Source organism: Amyelois transitella, chromosome 31 (assembly GCF_032362555.1).
Source record: "Amyelois transitella isolate CPQ chromosome 31, ilAmyTran1.1, whole genome shotgun sequence".
NCBI classification, from domain to species: Eukaryota; Metazoa; Arthropoda; class Insecta; order Lepidoptera; family Pyralidae; genus Amyelois; species Amyelois transitella.
Genome location: NC_083534.1, coordinates 2,750,927 through 2,776,011, shown reverse-complemented (window position 1 = coordinate 2,776,011; position 25,085 = coordinate 2,750,927). Strand labels below are relative to the sequence as shown.

The window sequence follows — 25,085 nt, the reverse complement described above, 5'->3', positions numbered from 1 at the left end:
TATGGTTAATTGAATTAAGTTCAGTTTACCTAGAACTGTTTCATTCATTTTTCTTTACCACATTTCTATAGATACGAGTATTTTCTATTTTCGTAAGCCCAAAGGAAATGGTGACTGAATGAGCGAGGTAAAGTTTTTGTCTCATTTTGTGTGTAGAGGAGTCCTTTAATTAACCTACAGTCGAAATTACAACTACTTATTAAGTTTACTTACATTTTGAAGTTGGTCGAAAACTTAACAAGAGTCTTTTAAACGTTCCTCAAAAATTTTGCTATAAATCCACACTTACCTACTAATATTATGAATGTGAAATTGTATTTTTGGAAACTTGGGATTCTTTTTTAGGCGACAGGCTAGCAACCTGTCACTATTTGAATCTCAATTCTATCATTAAGCCAAATAGCTGAACGTGGCCTTTCAGTATTTCCAAGACTGTTGGCTCTGTCTACCCCGTAAGGGATATAGACGTGATTATATGTATGTATGTAATTGTATTTTTTTGTTTGTCCTTGACGTCATAACCACTAAATAGGGTACCAAATAATTGCTTAGGTATCAAATATTGGATATTTCAACACAATGAGCAGAAATAGACATAGTGCGATGTTAAATAATTTTATATTTTACGGTTCCCAAAAGAAGGCATAGCGCTGTTGATTGTTGGTACCTAGTTATTGGAAATTGAGCGAGTCGTGATTGTAGGCATATCGTGCTACGAAATTCTTTACAAGAGCATCTATTCACAAAGTTAATAAATAACCCCAAGCACAAGATTCGAATAGCTTACAAGACATTTTTTTATCTATACTAATATTATAAAGCTGAAGAGTTTGTTTGAACACGCTAATCTCAGGAACTATTGGTTCGAATTGAAAAATTCTTTTTGTGTTGAATAGACCATTTATCGAGGAAGGCTGTAGGCTATATAACATCACGCTGCAACTATTAGGAGCGAATAAATAATGGAAAATGTGTAAAAAACGGTGTAAATTATTCATCCTTGAGGACTTCAATGATGCCCAAAATAACTATTCCACGCGGACGAAGTCGCGGGCACAGCTAGTTTCATATAAATGTTTATAGAGCTTTGATTAAATATACTTTACGTTCCGTTTCACCCACTCCATCCTGTTAAAATCCTTGGCTGTAATCAAATCCCGAAATATGTACAATTTATCCAGCATTTGGCATCCCACCAACAGCACAAGAGGTTTGTTATGATCGATTTGAATGTCTGGAAATATATTCGTGTAAAAAGCCCGACGCCATTGAACTGGGAGAAATTTAATGAAATATGGTCTTAGTGTCGTGTGGTTCCCGGCACCAGTACAAAAAAGAATAGTACCACTCCATCTCTTTCCCATGGATGTCGTAAAAAGCGACTAAGGGATAGGCTTACATACTTGGGATTCTTTTTTTAGGCGATGGGCTAGCAACCTATTTGAATCTCAATTCTATCATTAAGCCAAATAGCTGAGCGTGGCCTGTCAGTCTTTTCAAGACTTTTGGCTCTGTCTACCCCACAAGGGATATAGACGTGACCATATGTATGTATGTATGTGTATGTGGTCTTAGTTTCACACTGGTCTTAAAAGCACTTATGACTTCACATCTACCATTGACTCTTTTTTAAGTTATATGTATAAGTGTATGTGATTATTGCTAAGCGTCGTTCTTACGTTAAGGGAAAACATCGTGAATAAACTTGTCCATTCTGGTAACTCGACAAAACCATGGTCGAACCTATATAATATACCCTTGCAAAGTTTTTGGGGGTCGGATGGGAGTCGTTTCGGATAAAAACCTGACTTATCCTATTCAGAATCGGAGTGATTAGAGAACCCAGGTTCCACTCAAAAGTAGTAGTTCAATTATAATGAGTTACATACATAAAATCACGCCTTTTTCCCGGAGGGTTGGGCAGAAACTACCTCTTTCCACTTGCCCTGATCTCTGCATACTTCCTTCGCTTCATCGACATTCATAACTCTCTTCATGCAAGCTCGGCGGTTTCTGGTACTCTTGACCTGACCCTTTACCAGGACGTCCTTAATTTGATCAAGATACGTTCGTCTAGGTCTTCCCAATCCCACCTTTCCCTCCACACTCTCCTTGTATATCTGCAAAACAAATTAATTATAATGATCAGTGATATTAACCTTTTGAACATCGCAAGTAAAATTATCATATTATATACATATATGTATATTAATTTTTTTCTCTTTTGAGCTAATTCATTGATAAAAAATTATAGGTTTCTGAAACCAATTCTCTAACGATTTTTACAACTTCAAGTAGTATATAGGCGTCTCGGCCTAGTTTCCAACAGACGCCCTAAAGGTGTCCGTGGCGTTCAAAGGGTTAAATGAAAATACTTATGTGGCACCTATTGACACTTTTAGATCATACTAGATTTTACCCGCAACTTGGCCCGCGTGTATTTAATTCAATCTCAAAAAAAAGACAAAGTACCTATAACTACCTACAAACAGTTACGAATTAACTCCACCTAGTTACTCGTACAAAAAAGCGTAGAATTTAGCGCCACCTACAAAATAATACAGGTTTTTCGCAAATCCCACGAGAACTTAGTCGTCACACGCAATGATAAAGGTAAAAATAAAAGAGAATAACAATTAGTGTGTATGTGCCGTGTGGTTCCCGGCACCAATACAAAAAGAATAGGACCACTCCATCTCTTTCCCATGGATGTCGTAAAAGGCGACTAAGGGATAGGCTTATAAACTTGGGATTCTTCTTTTAGGCGACAGACTAGCAACCTGTCACTATTTGAAACTCAATTCTATCATTAACCCAAACAGCTAAACGTAGCCTATCAGTCTTTTTAAGACTGTTGGCTCTGTTTACCCCGCAATGGATATGGACGTGATTATATGTATGCATGTATGTATGTGAAAACGGTGATTCACCAGAAATTGGCGAGGCGAGAGGCGATCTATTTGGGTTTGACACAAGTAAATTTGTCGGAAGTTTCACTCGTCTGAATTCTGGTGAGTCACCAAAGTCAGAGATAGGAGCATCGGGTAATTACTAAAATTTCAATCTTCTTTGTGACATGCAATTGAATTATTTACATAGTTGGGCCTCTTTCGTCAACGTTGATATCACATTTAACGGATTAATAAATCATTGTTAATCTCACTAGTAATTAATTACTTTACTTTTTTACCAACATTTTTAACACTTCGTAAGCAAATTATAAGTAGGTAATCTGTGTATTTTCGAATCAGATCCTTGGTCTGAATGTTTTGTCGGATCTTTTAGATATGTAAATACTTTTTAGCTCTTCCGGATCTACATTGGTATATGTAGCTCACATATAACTTCTTAAATTACCTAGTCTTTTGATCTGGTTCCTGTAAACATAATTTTGAAGTTTCATATACATGGGTATATATATGATCTTGCTTCTTTCTCTAAGGAGTGGTAGAAACTTCTGGCATAATGTCCATTTGCGCGACCCATACATACCTACTCCTTTTGCTTTATCTCAATTCACCAATATTTTCATGCAAGTTATAAAATAACCCCCCTTTAAATATGCCGTAGGGTTTCTGACGTCAATATAAAAAAAGAATAGGACACTCAATTTCTTTCTCACGGATGTCGTGAAAGGCGACTAAGGGACAGGCATATAAACTTGGAATTGAGAAACCTGTCACTATTTGAATCTAAATTCTATCATTAAGCCCAACAGCTTAATGGGTCCTGTCAGTCTTTCAAGTCTGCTCTCTCTGTTTACCCCGCATGGGATATAGACGTGATTATATGAATGAATTAAAAAAGTACTCGCCATGAATCTGAGCCAAGACTTGTTTTTTTATGAACCCATAATATGTCTAGTTAAAAAGTTGTAAATCATTTTTTGCTTATAAAAACATATTTGTTTTCATTTCAGGTTGATCGTAAAAATGTATGTTAGGATCTGACGTCAAAGACATTCTATTAACTGTTCCACGTCATGAGACATCCTCCCATTCATCTGTGCATGTTCCCAGTTGCACCTTTTTTTATTTTAACTAGCTGTGCCCGCGACTTCGTCCGCGTGGAATAGTTATTTTGGGCATCATTGAAGCCGTCAAGGATGTTTTTTTTCACATTTTCCATTATTTCTTCGCTTTTAATAGTTGCAACGTGAAGTTATATAGCCTAAAACCTTCCTTATAAATGGTCTATTAAACACAAAAATAATTTTTCAATTCGAACCAGTAGTTCCTGAGATTAGCGCGTTCAAACAAACTCTTCAGCTTTATACTATTAGTAGAGATAAGCTTTTCAAGACTGTTGGCTCTGTCTACCCCGCAAGGGATATAGACGTGACCATATGTATGTATGAGATAAACTTTTATCTTTCTGCTTAGTCCGGTCTGAGGCGTCACAGTTAACAATGTAGAGACTAGAGCAGTCTTCAGTTTTAAGTCATTTAAAATCATTTCTCGCTATCGTGACATCTAGACAGGATTTCTTTGGTCTACCCCTCTACCTGTGTTGTGGTGTCATGTCATCTTTCGATCGATATCTAGCCAGGATTTTGTTGGTCTTGCTGCCCCTTCTACCATCTCCAACAGTCATGAAGGCAGCCGTTTGGTCTTAAAAACAAAAATGACACTGTTATAAGGAGAGTGTGGAGGGAAAGGTCGGAGTGGGAAGACCTAGACGAACGTATCTTGATCAAATTAAGGACGTCCTGGTAAAGGGTCAGGTCGAAAGTACCCGAAACCGCCGAGCTTGCATGAAGACAAGAGAGTTATGAATGTGGATGAAGCGAAGGAAGTATGCAGAGATTGTGGCAAGTGGAAAGAGGTAGTTCTGCCTACCCCTCCGGGAAAGAGGCGAGATTTTATGTATGTATGTTTATGACACTGTTACCAGGCATTTTTGTTACTACTTTGACTTGTCTTCTTAATAGCGAGCAAAGCAAGTGAGCGCAACACGTGATTCAGCTTCTAAAAGATTGTGTTCTGAAATATTAATTGGAGTTTGGACTAGATTCGCTTATTAAATCCTTGGTCTATTACTGAGGCGACTATTAACGACCATTGTCAAATATCCCTGGCAGATATTTGTTCTTCAATGTCCGTGTACCTAAAATGATCACGTCTTTATCCCTTATGGGGTAAACAGAGCCATTGGTCACAAGACTTGTTTCGCTAATTGTATAATATGCTTCGCCGTTCCTATTAATTATAATAGCTTTCTATTAGAAAGTTACTTTAATCAATTAACTTTTTACTGTCATGAACGAAGGTTCAATGTGAGTTAAGTTCCCCAAAAAAGGTTGCGGATGACAGACGGGAGTCCTGAAAGTCCTGAACGTTCGTGGCGAATACTAGTCATGATCAGATCATCTTTAAATTTCAATAATCATACATACATACATACATATGGTCACGTCTATATCCTTTGCGGGGTAGACAAAGCCACCAGTCTTGAAAAGACTGAATGGCCACGGTCAGCTATTTGGCTTAATGATAGAATTGAGATTCAAATAGTGACAGGTTGCTAGCAAATCGCCTAAAAAAGAATCCCAAGTTTGTAAACCAATCCCTTAGTCGCCTTTTACGACATCCATGTGAAAGAGATGGAGTGGTCCTATTCTTTTTTGTATTGGTGCCGGGAACCACACGGCACTCCTTCACTTCAATAATCATGCTTGATAATATTACTGAGGATTGCATCATTCAATATGAATATATTTTGGCAATTAATCATTTTCTCTCATTCTTTTTTAGGCGATAGGCTAGCTACCTATCACTATTTGAATCTCAATTCTATCATTAAGCCAAATAGCTGAACATGGCCATTCAGTCTTTTCAAGACTGTTGGCTCTGTCTAGCCCACAAGGGATATAGACGTGACCATATGTATGTATTAATCATTTTCCTCCTGGCTTTAGTCCCATGACCACGGACCCTGGATTGGGTGAGTCAGGTTTTTTAAACGAAACGACACTCACTCATCTGACCTCCGCCACCTTTGCAGGAGAAACTAAACCATTATATGCATATAACGTTGCTGACTTTGGTTACAGATCCAGTTGCCTGAATATGTAGGTTTCCTCACGATGTTTTCCCTCACCGTAATAGCATCGATATCAATTCCCTTAAAGTTTCAAACTAAAACCCTCTGAAAAATAATAATATTTTTAAAGGAAATAAACCCATATCCTGTTGAGTGAAAGGTCTATCAGCTATTTCACAGCTGGATTTCATCACGTGTGTATTTAAAAATTCCAGATTTCAACTCGTTAAATCAAAAATACAATGTGAACGTTGGCAATAGTTCAATGTCGGTGAGGCGCGTCCTTCCGGCTCCGTAGTTTTAAATACATCACAATCACACCTCTTTCCCGGAGGGGTAGGTAGAGAGATCTTTCTACTTGCCACTATCCCTGTATACTTTTTCATTATATCCATGTCATGACATAGAGCTGAGAGAAACCTCTTTGAAAACATATCCTACTAATAGATATTATAAATGCGAAAGTTTGTATGTCAGGATGTCAGTATGGATGTTTGTTACTCTTTCACGCAAAAACTACTGAACCGATTACGATGAAATTTGGTATGTAGGTAGCTGAAGACCCAGAATAACACATAGCCTACTTTTTATCCCAAAGTTCCCGCTGGATTGATAGGGTTTCCATGCGGACGAAGTCGCAGGCGGCCTCTAGTTAGTTACAATAAAGTTGTTATGTTTACTTGCATCTTATGCTACAATAAAGTAATGTCTTTCTTTCCTCCACATTCTCTTCGCATGCAAGCTCTTTGGTTATTGGAGAAGACCAACGCTCCCCTTCATTAGGTTCTTCTTGCACATCCAGTTGCTTGAATGTGCAAGTTTCCTCACGATGATTTCCCTCACTGTAAGATTGTTAAATAAATATCTATATTTTACACAGGAAAGAGTCGCATGTTCACGCGGTGAGATTCAAACCGTGCTGTGCACTTTATACTCAAATCCTAATAAACAAAAAAGCACGTTGCGTTAAAAATGAAACGCATAAAAAAGACGCGTGTTGTTTTCTAAGCCAATGTTATTGACACGAGATAATTGATAGTAGGTACTAGATTTATTTACTTCCAATTCTAAAACGGAATGGAAAAATAAAATAAGTAATTAAAACTGTCAGACCCAATGGTTGACTGGTAGATAGTGCTTCTAGCGTTAAGTCCGCCAATTATGCTACACATTTGTATTTTGTGCAATGAAGTTTAAATAAATAAATAAATTTATACTTAGTATCACCGAGTGTCTTATGACACAAACTTACTTTAAGGCAAGCTTTATCTGTGAAATTCACATTCATTTATTTGCTAACTAAGTGATTTACACAGTTACAGTTGTTACTTATCTTTATCCCTTACGGGGTATACAGAGTCAACAGTTTTGAAATGATATTAAAGCCGCGTTTAGCTATATGCATTATGATCGAAGGTTTTATGGCTTAATGATGGAATTATGATTTAAATAGGCCTTAAACATTTCCCTTGATTATTTTTAAAATCAGCACGGGAAGATTTGTTCTTTAAATCTACGCAATAGACTTCAGAACTTCTTAGAACAAAGTAAAAAATTATTTGTTTACATTTCTTTGTCGAATAATTGCGTGTTTCTTCTGTTTTTCCAAATGAACATTGTTAAAGTCATCACTTGTCTCATTTGTCTGTTTACATCTAGTCGAGTAAATCTATTTATATACATGTCTTAAAATAGATTGTGATATAAATGAGTATCCAACACGTACAAGTTGTAACATTATAATATCAATTCAATCGCCTTAGAAATGATGTTAGATTTTTTTCTTTTATTTGTAAATATAATCCAGTCAAAGTTAGCAGTGTACAATATATTTCATAAACAGAACATTCTCCCGTCCACTGAAATTGACATCGTAAAATATATCCGGCAGGAACCCAGTTAGTAAACGAACGCCGGTCAAAACAGACATGGTTTCTGAACGCTAGCCACCGCCATGTTTAATTTCTTCAAAAAAAAAGGAAAGAGCGAGACAGGGATAGCCGATGGCGCGCGGAAACCGCCGACTGTCGAAACAGTTCAAACAGTTGCGCGCGCGCCTCGATCCGATGACATAACGACCGAAAAATCGAAGGATGTAGTGAACTTGCTACTCCCAGAAACGGACTACAACCAAAAATCTGGTGTGGGCGCCATTTTCAAAATAATGGCGGGCAAACGGAAAAGAAACAGGAAGAAAAGGACCGAATCCTGCCGAGTTAGTCCTCAGAAAGAGACACCGAGTTTGCAGCGTAGCAAGTCTGACGTCGAGGCGCCTACGCCGGACAAAAATACCCCAGATTCAGATTTCGTCAAAGCGTTAGTACTGCAAAAGTACGCTAACAAAGATAAACACGTGTCGCTTGTCTACGTTAATGAACCTAATTTGGACGAGAAAAAACATGCCGAGGCATTGCTTCGCGAGATAGCGAGAAGCATTGACTGCACTATAGACAAAATAAATGACCAAATGGGAGGGACTGATAGCAAAGAGCGAAATGAACCAGTATACGAAACGATTGAAAACAAAGGAATTGATAATTATAAAAACGATTTGAAAGACGAATTAGATAAATTATTGAAAGTCGAGAATGAGGATAAGAGAGCTGAATCCCCGGTTGTGAAGAAATCGAATTTGAAACCGCCAAAATCTGATACTGAGGGATGTTCGGACGATGACAGATCTGATTGTGGGAAGAAAAAAGTTACATTCAGAAAACATATAATTTTCGATGATGGAGAACAACAGACAGACGAAGAAGTCGATTGTTCTTTTGAATCTCTTTCTTCTGAGGAAGAAGAGGAAGAGTATTTGGAAGACTCGATGCCAGACAATGACGAGTTATTAGGGGGCTTCGTCGTATCGAGAAATGAAGATAATAGGACAGTTATTAATGTGAATGAGTGTGATGAACTGAGAAGGATTTCAAGTGATAATAGTGATAGTGGATTTATAGAGGGAGATGGAGAAAAGAGTGTAGTTGTAGAAGATAGTTCAGAGAGTGAAGTGAGTGAGAGTGAGGCGGAAGAGGAGATTATTGAAGAATTAGAAGAAGAAATAGAAGTAGAGGAATTCAGTATAGCAGAGATCATCGAGCCTGATGATCCGCGGCATTTCGATAACACGTAAGTATTAAGTATATCTAGTTAATTAGGTCACCAAATGTTCTGGTGAATGGGAAACGTTGAATACCAGTATTAAATATCCATGAACTTGATCTATATTAATCGTTAAATATTAATTTAAGTATCTTAAAAATATATGTAAACTATAAAAATATGTAATTATCTTATTTACATTTAAATAAAAGAGGAAATTGATCTGGGCCTAGAGAATTTACGAGTAGGCACCCCTAAGTGGTCTAGGGTTGCACTAAAGGAAGATTTCCCGAAACTCGACGAGTCCGACATTTGTGGGATTTATTGTTAAATGCGAGCAGATAAATGCTACATTGATAAAAAATTTTGCATGATGGCTGCATGATGTAGAAGATTCCGCTGAAATAAATGAAAAATAATTTCTACGTTTTAAGTTTTGTATCAATTTTCATTAAAGATTCTATCAGCTGAATGTGTTTCGCTGTTTACCCTGTAAGGGATAAATACATGACTATTTGTATGTATGCATCGATTTTATTTCTTGAATTGGTCGTATAGCGCATAATCACCTGAACCACATACATGCTACTCTAGTCTATGCTGTACGTGTCTATTTATAAAAATCCTACAACGAAATAATCGCGGGTAAATGGCGCGTTAATTAATTTAATGCAAACATGTGTCTCATCTTATAAATTTGATATAAACAAACACTCGTGAAAAGGTCGTTAGTTTATACAAATATCAGATATTTATCTCAATTTGATTTAAGTACTTTAATCATCGTCTAATTTAGAATATTTTTGGTCAACCGTGATAGCTGTATTGATTTGTCAATTGAATTTATTACCCACATTACTCACCATCAATTTGTTCAAGTTGGTACATACATACATACATATGGTCACGTCTATATATGTATATTTTGCGGTGTAGACAGAGCCAACAGTCTTGAAAAGACTGAATGGCGACGTTCAGCTATTTGGCTTAACGATAGAATTGAGATTCAACTAGTGACAGGTTGCTAGCCCATCGCCTTAAAAAAAAATCCCAAGTTTGTAAGCCTATCCCTTAGTCGCCTTTTACGACATCCATGGGAAAGAGATGCCGGGAACCACATGGCACTCAAGTTGGTAAATTAGAATAAACTTTATAGGCCATAGGCTAACATATATATCTTTATTTAAAACTTAATTGAAATTTAATGCATTCTGTGCCAGTCAATCTTAAGAAAATAGCAAACAGATAAAAAATTAGGTGTTAATTAGTCATAAATATATATAAGATATAATATGTCTGAATTCTGAGTTTCACTTCTAAGTATTATTAAGTTATTCCAACTAAACTAGCCCCGCTAGTTAAATCACTGTAGCACTGTCTAGCAGTTGAAAGACCCGAGCCTAGGTTAAGGTATTATAAAAATCTAAGTAATAACAGACTAATTGGTGACATCTGTATCATGTGACCGACACGTCGTCGTTTCGCGCGCTTTTTTGACAGCTCAAGGGCGGCCATATTTAATTTTGACGCACGAACTATTTTGACTCATGTTTTTATTTTGATTTCGTGAGTGGTTAGAAAAACATCGGTTTCCTATATTCCTTTGTTTTGTGCAGGTGGAATAATATTTTAACAACGTGGGCAGTTTACTGTTAAATCACGTTTTAGTGTTTATTTACTTAAAGTCATCATCTTCTTGATGTACCTATTGAGCGTCTGTGATCGAATCGGTAAGGTGCCCTGTTAAAATGAGTGATGCACAGAAAGGCACAGAATCAAATCCCAACTCGGCCATGTACCAATGACTATTTTCAAAGTTATGTACATTAGTTTAAATGCTAACTGATGCTCCTACGGTAAAAAATCGTGTGGAAACCTGCACATTCAAGCAAGGATCCAATATGGATTAGGGTTACCTGCAAAGGTTGTGGAGGTCAGATGGTAGTCGCTTCGTGTAAAAATCTGACTCACCCAGTCTAGGATCTATGGTCATAAAATCTATGGCATACCCCGCGCTCCTCTTTAGAGTGGTGAGGTTGCAACCGGGACTAAAGCCAGGAGGAAGAAGATCATTTTCTTGGTGTAACCCCGTTTGCATTTTCACCTTTCTGGAGAGGAGCTCGGGGAACGGCTTTGACCACGATGTTAGTAAAGGTCAGGTCACAAGAGAGGAAATGTTACCCAGTTTAGATCATGGTTACACAAACAGTTACCAGAATATGTCTCACGTCATTTTCGCCCACCGCACAGGAATTGGGTTGGGTAATACTAATATTTAAACTATTATAGGTAGGTATTATGCCAATGTAATGTACAAAAAGCGGCTTTATCGCATCATCAAGTAGGTTTAGGTATGTTTGTGAAAAGTATAGTCGCAAAGTTAGTTATTCACTACAGAAGACACAAGGCGAAAAGGGGAGAAAAATAATCTGTTTTAAAGTATCTACTATATTGTTGGACCAAAAAAAATATTTGACAATAATCTGTGACATTTTTGCCTAACTAACAGGCCATGGTAATCGTTGCTATAGCGTACATAAAGAAGGTTGCCTAAATTTGGCTAACATGTGCGCCAGCCCTTAACCAAAAAAGAAAAAAGTCCGCCATTACAAGTAATTTATTTCTTTAATAACTATAATATTTTTTGTAATCCATTCATTCATATAATAACGTCTTTATCGTAGACGAGACAAATTGTCTTGAAATACTGACAGGTCACGCTAAGCTGATAGGCTTATTGTTAGAATTGAGATTCAAATAATGACAGGTTGCTAGCCCATCGCCTAAAAGTAGAATCTCAAGTTTATAAGCCTATCTTTAATCGCCTTTTACGAGGTGAAAGAGGTGAACGAGGTGAGGTCAAGCGCTCTATTCTTATTTCTATCTGTGCCAAGAACCACACGGCACAATGAATTAATATTTTTTGTAACTATGTAAATTTCTGTGTAAAAAAGACATTACAAACAAACAAACAAGAAATATAACGCTAAAAATAATGTAGAACACTAGTCTTGTCTAAAAGTTTATTATAAATCGTAACACTAACTGGTTAGAATTCTAGATTCATATCAAACCTCGTATATAAATACTAAGCACGAGAGAAACCAGACGCTGAATTGCTATTACTCGAGATTTATTTTCATAGTTCAATTGCACTGCATACCGAACTGTTATTAGTTTTATTTCGGGACTAATTGATTTCCCGATGGAATAACTGACTAAAGGGGAAGGTTCTCAATTTGTATCTTCTTTTGAGAAGCCATCTTGCTTTAAGATTTGTCGCCTGTTTTCCTTCCTTCCTTATTCAACACCGGTGGTCCCGGGTTCGAATCCCGGTCAGGGCAAGATGGGAAATGAACATTTTTAAATTGATCTGGGTCTTACATGTTTATCTAAATAAGCATTTATTATAAAACTATATATAGTATCGTTGAGTTAGTATCTCATAACACAAGTCTCGAACTTACTTTAAGAGTATAACTCAATCTGTGTAATTTGTCCCGTATGTATTTATTTATGCCGTGTGGTTCCCGGCACCAATAAAAAAAAGAATAGGACTACTCCATCTCATCTATCATGAAGCCAAACAGCTGAACGTGGCCTATCAGTCTTTTCAAGACCGTTGGCTCTGTCTACCCAGCAAAGGATATACACGAGATTATATATATGTATGTATGTATGTAAAATATCACACCAATGTAAATAAATGAATTTGTCTCTCAGGAAAACCCTGGTGAGCCAGGAGAACAAGTTCCAGACACAAGTTGATGCCCTGACCGAGCTCGCGGAGACCAGGTGCGATGAGTCAGAGAGGGCCAGGGAGCTCATCGCGGCCTATAGGAAGGAGATCGAGACGAAGGACCTGGAAATTGAACGTGAGTGTGATTTCAATTTCAAATTCTGTGTTGCATATCATAAAGTACATCAGTAGAATAACAGTTACTGGTTATAAATAGGTACAATATGAACCCTGTTGGGCATCGTAATTATAAAATGATATGGAACGGCGGGCAGGTTTATGTCGATTGATTAACAGTACTGTGACGTCGTTGCTTTTACGGTGAGGGAGAACATCGCGCAGAAACTTGCACATTCGGGCAACTGGATGTGTTACCGTGATCGATGCAATATGGGTTGGGTTCCCCTGCAACTGTTGCTGAGATTAGATGGGAGTCGCTTCGTACAATAATCTGACTCGCCCAATCCAGGATCCTGGACCAATGTACTTACCATGTTTATGCAAGTTATCTATACTAATCTATACTAATATTATAAAGCTGAAGAGTTTGTAATATTGAAAGTGGAAATAGGTAGTCTCTGCCTACCCCTCCGGGAAAGAGGCGTGATTTTATATATGAATGTATGTATGTATGAAGAGTTTGTTTGTTTGAACGCGCTAATCTCAGGAACTACTGGTTCGAATCAAAAAATTCTTTTTGTGTTGAATAGACCATTTATCTAGGAAGGCTTTAGGCTATATAACATCACGCTGCAACTATAAGGAGCGAAGAAATAATGGAGAATGTGAAAAAAAAAACGGGGAAATTATATTATTCATCCTTGTGGAGTTTCAATGATGCTCAAAATAACTAAGTATTCCACGCGGACGAAATCGCGGGCACTGCTAGTAAGAAATATTGTGAGGATGTTACCGGGACTAAAGCCCGATCTGATGATTATTTTTGGCTCCGTCTATCCTGTAAGATATGTAGATAAACTTTTGTATTTAGGTACCTACCTATAATAAAATACCAATCTAATAGTCTCTTCCTGAAAAACACATGAAGTATGTTTTATGAAGAACTCAAAGTGAAAATGGTCGTGTTTATCTTATAACAGTGGGACAAATAGAAAGGCATACATCGTAATATACAGAAGTGGGTGATAACGACAAGATTCCTATGTGGTTCTCTGTACTTTTGGCAGTGGGGACGCCCCCTTACCAGCTCTAAGGTCCCTTTTGTTACGCCCGAATTCTCTGGCAACGCCCTACCATATTTTCAGTACTTAACGACACAAAAAGCCTTCCCGATTCTCGGAGAAATTCTCAATCGAACAAAAATAAACACAATACGCGTCGTTTCAAATAAAAATGGCGACTGAACAAAGGGATTGGCGGCTGGCCAGCGGTCCTGTCGCATCATAACGAGGTATATTGCACTTTGGTGTATTTGTCAGACATTGAACTTCAACAAGTGCACGCTTCACTTGCCTTATCTATACCTACTTATATTATAAAGCTGAAGAGTTTGTTTGTTTGAACGCGCTAATCTCAGGAACTACTGGTTCGAATTGAGAAATTCTTTTTGCGATGAATAGACCATACATTAGTTTGAATACTAACTGATGCTCTTACAGTGAGAGAAAACATTATGAGGAAACCTTCAGGTCACTGGATGTGTAACCATGGATCCAATACTAACTCGTATTGGAACCATGGTTTGCCTGCAAAGGTTGTGGAGGTCAGATGGGAACTGGTGTGTGTCAAATGGTGTGTGTCGAAACCTGACTCATCCAATCTAGGATCCATGGTCAAAGGCTTACCCTGGGCTCCTCTCCAGAGAGGTGAGGAATGCAACTAGGACTAAAGCCAGAAGAAAAAAGTACTCTCATCAACCCTTCGTGAGATCTTAACCCATATTTTATCATGGTTTACACATTCAATTGCCTGATTATGTGGGTTACTCCCAATTGTCTCTGTCACCGGCTGCAAATAAAATGAATAAAAATCACCGAATCCAAAATAATTTTAAATCTGTGGTTTCTTTTTTAAATTATTTGAATTTGAATAAAATGACAATTTATCTTATGATTCACTTTCTCCGCGGTCATTGACCCGACCTTGGTCTATATCCGGAATTTAAAAGGCGGGAAAGTGAACGATATCGACCTGAGATATCGACGGAATTATACGCATGAGGCGGCCATATTTATGCGTTTTTTTATTTGCGTTTTATTGACCGTGTTGAAGGCAGACGTAGATTGTTTTAAATCCAGATACTAAAAACATTGACTCTAGGAAAATTTTGTCCTGTTTGTATAATTTTATCTTTAAATGGAATTAAATTAAAAAATAATTAATAGCCACAATTATTCAATGAAATTAAAAAAATCTTTAATTTTCATTTGATTTTAAATCACAAACAACTTAGCAAACAACAGCAACTCGAAAGTCTTTATTTAAAAAGAACAATTAAGAAAATTTTCATTAATGACGTATTTTAACTAACTTATACCTAATATCAACTTATCAAATAAATAGTTGTTTTATGTGATTAGCAAGAACTGAATTCGCAATAGACAGTATGTATACGATTCTTTAGATTTCTTAGGCGAATTAAAGTTTAATTAGCTAAAAGTTTACAACAATGTTTTCGAAATCCTACTAATATTATAAATGCGAAAGTTTGTGAGTATGTCAGGATGTCAGTATGGATGTTTGTTACTCTTTCACGCAAAAACTACTGAACCGATTACGATGAAATTTACGTAGGTATGTATGTAGGTAGCTGAAGACCCAGAATGACATATAGGCTACTTTTTACCCGGAGTCCCCGCGGAAATGATTCGACGAAGTCGCGGGCGGCTTCTAGTAGGTATACACATACATAAATCTGAAAGTTTAACCTCGTCGGGTGGTCAGTTCACTTTCATTTCCCGACCACCAGAATCAATTGATTACCAAGTGGACCACCGTCGTCGGTTACTTGGAAATTACTTATTTGCGAGAGTGTATAATCTTTATTTTCCACCTCCGCTGCGTTGGAAACTTAATTATGTGTACTTGTAACGTCGACTTTTTACAAGAAATAAATCGTTTAGTTACCAGCTTTTGCACATAAATTCGACCTCATGCATACACATACATACATATGGTCACGTCTATATCCCTTGCAGGGTAGACAGAGCCAACAGTCTTGAAAAGACTGAATGGCCACGTTCAGCTATTTGGCTTAATGATAGGGACAGGTTGCTAACCCATCGCCTAAAAGAGAATCCCAAGTTTGTAAGCCTATCCCTTAGTTGCCTTTTACGACATCCATGGGAAAGAGATGGAGTGGTCCTATTCTTTTTTGTATTGGTGCCGGGAACCACACGGCACATATAAATAAATCGTTTAGTTACCAGCTTTCGCACATAAATTCGTCGTCATACTGTATTTATATCGTAAATTCGCCAAACTCATAAATAACACTCCGGAAAGAAACATTGATGACTGCTGTTGGATTCGAAGCTGTTCCTGTCTCATCTGTCACTTCTTCCACACTAATCACTTTCTGTATTATTCTTCTAAAGTGTGCCGTTTGGTTCCCGGTACTTAAGAATAGGAACACTCCATATCTTTCCCATGTATGTCGTAAAAGGCGACTAAGGCAAAGGCTTGGGATTCTTGGAGTCACTATTCCAATCTCAATTCTGTCTGATGACTTTGTCAATCTCGCAAAGGTTCTGACGTGATTATATATGTATATTATGTATTTATTGTTCTTCTTCTTAAGAGAACTTTATACGATTATATAATAATTATAGTGTTTTTAAACTATTCTCGTTAATGTTGGTAACAATAATAGAGATTACAATTAAAACTAAAACTATCTACTTATAAAAAGAAAGAAAAAAGATGACTACAAACTAAAATTAAGTAAATAATTAATTCTTCTTAAGTAAATAATATCTAGCTCTTGTTGGTGGAGTTCAGTGGAGAATATATTTATCATTTCAGAGCTGAAATGTGAGCTAGCAGCGGCATACAAAGAGTCGGAGCTGGTCAGACAGAGGAGCAGGTCTCTGGAGGAAGACCTGGCAGCAGCCAGGGGGTGTTCAGCGGACCTGGCCGGGCAGCTGCACGCGCATGCGCGAACGGGTAGGACTGAGTATTTTGTTCCTCGTGTTTGTGAGTGCCAACACTGGTGTCAGACTTTCCATACATATACATACATACATACATATAATCACGTCTATATCCCTTGCGGGGTAGACAGAGCCAATAGTCTTGTAAAGACTAATAGGCCACGTTCAGCTGTTTGGCTTTTAGATGGAATTAAGATTCAAAAAGTGACAGGTTGGTAGCCCATCGCCTAAAAGAAGAATCCCAAGTTTATAAGCCTACCCCTTACTCGCCTTTTACGACATCCATGGGAAAGAGATGGAGTGGTCCTATTCTTTTTTCTATTCGTGCCGGGAACCACACGGCAAGACTTTCCACGCTGCCTAAAAAGCTTCTTACATGGCTTTTCGACCGTAATCTATATATATAAAACTCTTCCGTTACTGAGTGACTGACTGACAGACAACGCACAGTCGAAACTACTGGTCGTAGACAGCTGAAATTTGGAATGTAGGTTCCTTGGGTTATGTAGGGGAGCACTAAGAAAGGATTTTTGGAAATTCAACCCCCAAGGGGGGGAAAAGGGGTAAAAACGTTTCTATGAAAAATCTTATTCCTTGGGTTTATAAACTTGAAACTTGGCATGAACACGTACATAGGCAAGTAAATATGTTTGACATTATAAGTTTTTTCAAACTATCCTCCAATCGTGATTTAGGGGGTGCGATTGGGTGACTGATTCATTAACGCACAGCCGAATCCGCTCGGTATAGGAGTCTGAGATTTTGAACAGAGGTTCCTTTAGTAACATTAGTGAGCACTAAGAAGGGATTTTTGAAATGTCAACCCCCAAGGGGGGGAAACGGGATAAACTGAGCCGGGGCTGCGGGAAAGTTCTAACGAGATACCGTGGCCCCGGAACGCAAAGGGCAACTGAAGGAACGAGGTGGGTTTTAGTCAGTAAAAGTCTGACACTCCCTTCCGTTCCACCCAGAGCGGGAGAGGTCATTTGATGATTTCCCATCCTTAAAAAAAAAGACTTTGTATGACAACTTTCAGTCGTCTCTTTAACATACATAATAACATACATAATTATGTACATACATGCATAACATTAATAACATCACGCCTTTAAATCCCTATTTTGTGTTAACACTACCCATACAAACAGCTAAAAGGAAACAAGTGAAGAGACGAAATTTGTCCGCATCCATTTTCACCTAAATTCTTAACGTTAATGAGATTTACTTTTTATTATCAGGTCAACCTAATAGCCTCACATGTACGTATAACTTCGTAAGAATTTTCTTTCAACTCCTAACCGTTGAGGAGTTGTACCTTCCATCATCAGCTCATTCACATGGGATGATGACTATCAGACGCAAATACTTAAACAGATCTATGAAATTGTCAAAAACGTAATTGCCTGTAAATTTGAGGTTTGCCCTTGATTTCCCTGGAATACCATCATCAGATCCTGACTAGGTAACAACGAGACCAACTTGAAAGTATACTCTACCGAACAAAAAAAGAATCACGTAAATCGGTCCATAAATCTCGGCGTAATCGGTATGCATAAATAAAACACCCGAATTTTATTTTCTATTAACTATCACGAGGCTACATCATCCCTGAGTAACACAGGCTATATTTAATTCCAGTTGTAACAAGATTTCAGCCTGTGGAAGAAAAAGCCCTGTCGAAATCATTAAAAAACGCTATATATAACCGAATTACACGTGGGCGAAGCCGCGGGCGGAAAGCTAGTTTTATCTACGACTTAATGTACCTACCAAAGCATGGAGAAAGCTCGAGATAACTTTGTGTCACTAGCGGTCACCCATCCAATTGGTAAATATAACCAGGGTTGCTTGACATGTGTAAGCGCTTTACACACACATATACATACATATGGTCACGTCTATATCCCTTGCGTAGTAAACAGAGCCAACAGTCCAGAAAAAACTCAATGTCCACGTTCAGCTATTTGGCTTAATGATGGAATTGAGATTCAAATAGTGACAGGTTGTTAGTCCATCGCCTAAAAAAGAATCCCAAGTTTGTAAGCCTTTCCCTTAGTTGCGTTTTACGACATCCATGGGAAAGAGATGGGGTGGTCCTATTCTTTTTTGTAGTGGTGCCGTGAACCTCACGGCATACGCTTTAAACGCTCGCGCGAATTGAGCAATCAGTTAAGTTAGTATGGGTAATAAGTGTAGAAATATGGCTGTCGAGATATTTGGTACATCGCTTTTCGAGAAATGTCCATTATAATTTAACGTAGCCATTCACTAATTGATAGGTGTCAAATTATTTATATACGAATTTCTACCCGAAAAAATTTGTTGATATTAAAAGTGTTAACGCCACATGACTTATTGGAACGGTTACACGACTTATATGGCAGTCGGCAGTGGTTAAATTCTTCACTTCTAACCGCATGGTTGTACAGCATGGAAAATGATCTTTTTCTGAACAGATGTTTATCTATCTTCCTGACAAATTGTCAGGTTAAGAATATCCGAAACCGCCGAGCTTGCATGAACAGAGTTATGCAATACAATAGAAAGCGAAAAAAGTATGCAGAGATCGTGGCAAGTGGAAAGATGCAGTCTCTGCCTACCCCACCGGGTAAAAGGCGTGATTGTGTGTTTGTATGATTATCTATCTGCGTATTTATCGTTGAGTTAGAATTATATTACAATAAATTAAAGAAAATACTTAAGGACTCAATCTGTGTGATTTTCCAATATATTTTATTTTCACAGAAGAAATTCTTCGTGAGCTAAGAACAGAGTTAGAAGATGCGCAGACGCGGCGGGCGGAGCTCGAGTCGAAGGTGCTAGCGTTGGAAAGAGACAAGGAGAGGTTGGAGCAAGAGAAAGGAGTGCAAGAGCTGAAAGCACAAGAGGTAAGTCATGATCAATAATCATTATCCCGTATCTTCGCGGTCACAGAGTTTATCAGAGTCATGGCAGAGCTTAGCCGTGGTCTTCGGAGCCACAACCCATAGATTTGAGTTTACTGCTTTACACAGAGTATACTGACTGGATCTTAGACGATGGTGATACGTTAGACGATAGTCACAGTAGTCTATCCAGACCAAATCATAACTAGGCAAACACTTAAGTTTGGTGGCGTTTTGAACTTCAAGCTTCAAGATTCGTATAAAGATCTTTAAGTACCTATATTTAAGCGTTTTAAAGCCAGCATTATTTAACTCAAAAATTATCGACCCTCCGAGTGATAGGCGAAATATTTTATTGCTGGTATTCTGAGCCACACTGAAGCAAAGGAAAAGCATCAAATGTTATTTTGTTCACGGCGGCGATTAGCAAAAGCGAAAAGCAAGTTATATAGGTAGACTACCTGTGCCTGCGACTTCGTCCGCGTGGAATTGTTATTTTGGGCATCATTGAAGCCCTCAAGGATGAATAATTATCCCCGATTGTTTTCACTTTCTCTATTATTTCTTCGTTCCTAATAGTTGCAGCGTGATGTTATATAGCCTAAAGCCTTGCTCGACATATATCCTATTGAACACAAATATATTTTTTCAATTCGAACCCAACAGGTTCCTGAGATTAGCGCGTTCAAACAAAAAACAAACTCTTCCGCTTTATAGTATTAGTATATATACATAACAATATCATAACATTTCAGGCTTTAGCAGCAGCTGAAGCGAACACAGCAAAATGGCGGTCGGCGCACGAGGCGGCGAGGTCGCAGGCGGCGGCGAGGGCGGAGAGGATGCTTGCGGACTGCGAGTGGAAGATGAGGGAGCTGGAGAAGAAGGCGAGGGACGCGGAGAAAGAGAAGAAAGAGGTAAGATACCTAATGTATTAGTTCCAAGAATGTCAGTAGAAGATGTGTGAGAGTAAGGGGAAAATGAAAACTAAAACGGGCTAAAAACAAGACTTTTATTGAAGTGATTGAAAATGAAAGGATATCTTTATTTATTTACCAATTCATGAATACGGACATGATACACGATATTATATAGACATGAAAACCACAAGAAATAATAATAATAAACACGGTTAAGAAGATACTTGGGCCACTCAGGACGACGGATGGCACAGCTCCACATCACATCTCCTGAGCCCACGATACACAGCATCTGCTTATTTTTATTATGATTGTTCTTACACATACATATAATCACGTCTTTTTCCCTTACGGTTGGCAGACAGAGCCAACAGTCTTGAAAAGACTGATAGGCCACGTGACCCAATGATAGATTTCAGATTCAAATAGTGACAGGTTGCTAGCCCATCTCCCAAAAGAAGAATCCCAAGTTTATAAGCCTATCCCTTAGTTGCCTTTTACGACATCCATGGGAACGAAACATCATAAAGCCAACCAGCTGAATGTGGTCTATCAGTCTTCAAGACTGTTGGCTCTGTCTACCCCGCAAGGGATATAGACGTAATTATATGTATGTATGTATGGGAACGAAATGGAGTGGTCCTATTCTTTTTTTTATTGGTACCGGGAACCACACAGCACTTGTTCTCCTTTTGTACAACTCATTCTTTTGGAAATTTATAAAGATGAAATGACGTCTAAAACGGCAATTGATACATAATTACAGCTCACAGAAACAGTGGAACAGCTAAAAGCCGCACCGCCTTCCCCGACCCAAATAGCAGAACTCCACCAGCTGAGGGGTCTGGCCACAGAACAGCAGAGGTCTGTGCAAGCACTAACCCTGCAGCTGCAGAAGGTGGAGACAAGAGAAGAAGCCCTGAAACTGGAAGTCCACAGGCTGAAGGAACTGTTGGAGAAACAGTCGAATATTACGAAGGAAAAGGAAGATGTGCATTTGAGGGTAAAAATAATATTAATCTACTCTATGTCATTGGTGTTAGGTTTCCATTAACTGAGGGGTCTAGCGACAGAACAGTAGATGTGTCTATCTGTCTGTCTGTGGCGTCATAGCTCACAAACGGATGAAGCAATTTAAATTTAGTTTTTTGGATTAAAGGATTAACTTGCGAGTGTTCTTATACATATTTGATCAAAATCAGTTGAGCCGTTTAAAAGTTGTGGGAGTTGAAAAAGGTGGAGAATGACTGAATATTGGTGAATATAATCGAGTGAAAGTGTACTGAGAGAGAATATTGATGATTTAATCGAGAGTGTTCTTAGCTTAAAAAAAGGTGCAAAAGGAGATGTGTTATAAGTAAAATTGTGTCGGGGCTTTTAAATTTTAAATTTAATTTTATTACCCACTAAAACATTAGTAAGGCATATTTTTTTATGATATGATGATAATAAAATAAATATATTACTGTTTTTCCAGACGATTGAGCGCCTAGAGAAACGTCACGCCGATCACATTGAGACCCTAAAGGCTGAACACGTGACGGCTCTGGCGAACTCCCGCGCAACTCTGGAGAGATCCAACGCTGAGAGAACAAGAGCAGCTCTTGCACAGCTTCGAGCTGAAGCAGAACAGGAGGCTAAGAATGCAGATAGGAAATTAAGAGAAGTTACTACTAGGGTAAGTAATATTTAGCTTTGTTACACATCGTTTGTCATTTAACGTAAAAAATCTTTTCTTTTTTTAATGTACTCCCTAACTTAGCCACTCCGGATTCGTGTTCATAAGCTAATGCCACGCTCTTCCCCAAAGATTAAAGAACTCTAGTACAATCGTCAAAAACTCCGCTTTTTAGTACGTATACCTTATGATAACGAATAATTTATTTTAAAAACATATCAACACACATCAGAAAATCGTTTAATGTGTTTACCTTCTAAAATAAAATAAATAAAAAAGTAGTCCTAGTAAGGAGTTAATTCCTACTTGATATTTGAAAGATCCTTTAAGGATTATATATATAAATGCGAATTGAGTAATATGGAAAATAATGATGTGAAACTGAGGAGTTTGAAGGTGATTGTATAAGAAAGAGTGTAGTTGGATTAGATTTAAATATTACATTTTAATGTAAGGACTATATTATTGATGTTAAACTGAACTGCAGTTTGACGGCGCAGATGTTAGCAAAGTTTGATTAGACGCATTTAACCCCCCAGCGGGAAAAGTGGGGTGTTAGATTTTTTTATACATTAATACTTACCGTGTTAGTAATTTTCGAAATTTAATTTCATGACTATTTTAAAAATCTGATTAATATTTTAGCCGCCTTTATCCCCCGGCTTTACAAAAAGGGTGTTAATTTGAGAGGTAAATCGTCGTCTTATATTGATACGGCCGTCGAGTTTGACGATAGAGAATGATTGTAAGTAACATAAGATTGATAAGATTTAAGACACGTGTTTTTAACCCACAGTTCAGTTAGGTGGGGTATTAAATTGGCGTTAGTTTTAAGAAAATGAGGGAAAATGAGACAGAATAATTGAATATATAGTTATATATATATATATATATATATATTTACATATATATATATATATTTACTGCCAATCTAAGGTCTGCCGCGCCGATGGATGCATGGCTAGGGGCGAGCCTAGTCTCGAGCGTGCCACTTCCGCCATGGGGTTGGGCGACCCCCAGGTAATGGCTAGCCTTACCCTGGCATGCGGGGCTCTGCTGGGGCGGACAAAATTTTTCCCTAGCGTCTCGTGGGAATCGCATGGATGCAAATTTTTTGAAAGAGCACCTAGATGGCGGCGATGGTGTCCGCACCCCATCACGTCTCGTTCCCGGCGGGAGCGGTATGCGGTCTGCTGAAAGCCGCTTTGCGACGATGAATGTAAGAGGAGGAATGAAGGATAAGATTGAGGAAGTATGCCAGATGATGGATGAAAGACGTTTGGATGTGTTGTGCGTGAATGAAACGAAGCGGAAAGGATGCGACGCGACGCAGCACGGCCCTTACACGGCGTATTGGTCTGGAATTTCCAGTACCAGCCGAGGCTGTCAAGGGGTCGGTCTAATTCTTTCTGCACGAATGGCTGAGTGCGTGAATGAGTATGAGTGTGTCAGCCCTCGTCTTCTATGGATTAGGCTGAAAGTTGGAATCACTCGGATCTTCGTTCTAGGTGTTTATGCACCTTGGGATGTGGGTTCGAGGGGTACAACATCAGCAAAAAGCGAAAACGAGGAGTTCTGGAATAGTGTAAGAGAAGTATTGAAAGTTACCAAGCCAAATGAGAAGATTATTATGTTAGGTGATTTTAATGGATGGGTGGGTGTAAAGCGTGATGGATATGAAAAGGTGCTTGGTGCGTTTGGTGACGAAAAGGTGAATGATAATGGAAGAAGTGTATTAGAAATTTGTCTAGAGTGGGATCTTTTTGTGTCGAACTCAATGTTTCAACATAAAGAGATCCACACCTACACAAGAGTGGAAGGTATTTTAAAAAGTATGATAGACTTTGTGATTGTAGATGAAAGATTGAAGAACAAAGTGCTGGATACCCGTGCATATCGCGGTGCTGGCATTGACTCGGACCATTTACTGGTGATATCCCGGATAAGGGGTATCTTCAATCGCTGGCGGCACAGGGTAAGGGAGCAAACCAGCGCTTTGGAAAGAGTAAAAGTAGAAAATTTGCAAGATATGGATGTAGGTAAGAAGTATATTAATAGACTGAAGGATGAATTTGAAGATTTAGAGGAAATGAGCGATATTGAAGATGGATGGAAGGAATTTAAAGAAAGAATTGTGAAAGTAGCTGTTGAAGTGTGTGGTGTAAGTAGAAGAAGGAAAGGAAAAAATCACAAAAATGCGTGGATGAGTAAAGATGTGCAAGAACTTGTGCGATTAAAGAAGAAAGCATGGCTGGATTTGTTAGCAGCAAAAGCTAACTTAAGAATGCAAGAGGTTATTGATGAAGATGTGAATGAAGCACGTAAGGAATATAAGAAAATGAAAGATTTGGTTAAGAAAGCTGTGATTAGAAAGAAAGAAGAGTATAAAGAGGATTTTGATAAAAGGCTATCAGAAGACTTTCAGTCAAATCTGAAAGTATTCTGGAAATCCGTAAGGTCAGCCCGAGGAAATACTATAACCAGAGAGCTGACTAGGATCAGATGCCAGGATGGTAGCGTTGTGAAAGGAGAAGAATGTGTACTAAAGATATGGAAGGACTATTTTGAAAGTTTATTTGAAAAAAAGGAAGGAAATAAGAAAGATTTCTGCTA

The 25,085-nt window shown here is 38.2% G+C and overlaps 1 protein-coding gene across 4 annotated transcripts in view; it reads left to right on the top strand.

Annotated features, from left to right (window-relative positions):
* LOC106130097 (golgin subfamily A member 6-like protein 22) overlaps nucleotides 1-25,085 on the top strand; it is a 38,158-nt gene that overhangs the window by 2,002 nt on the left and 11,071 nt on the right. For 3 of the 4 annotated variants that reach the window (XM_013328859.2, XM_060953166.1, XM_060953167.1), the window contains exons 2-8: nucleotides 7,934-9,165; nucleotides 12,862-13,013; nucleotides 16,862-17,002; nucleotides 19,735-19,877; nucleotides 20,630-20,791; nucleotides 21,561-21,797; nucleotides 22,272-22,472. In XM_013328859.2, coding sequence (XP_013184313.2) covers nucleotides 7,997-9,165; nucleotides 12,862-13,013; nucleotides 16,862-17,002; nucleotides 19,735-19,877; nucleotides 20,630-20,791; nucleotides 21,561-21,797; nucleotides 22,272-22,472 — 2,205 coding nt within the window. In that variant the 5' untranslated portion in view covers nucleotides 7,934-7,996. Of the gene's footprint in view, nucleotides 1-7,914; nucleotides 9,166-12,861; nucleotides 13,014-16,861; nucleotides 17,003-19,734; nucleotides 19,878-20,629; nucleotides 20,792-21,560; nucleotides 21,798-22,271; nucleotides 22,473-25,085 lie in introns of those variants that run through there. The other variant, XM_060953165.1, reaches the window with a different exon arrangement.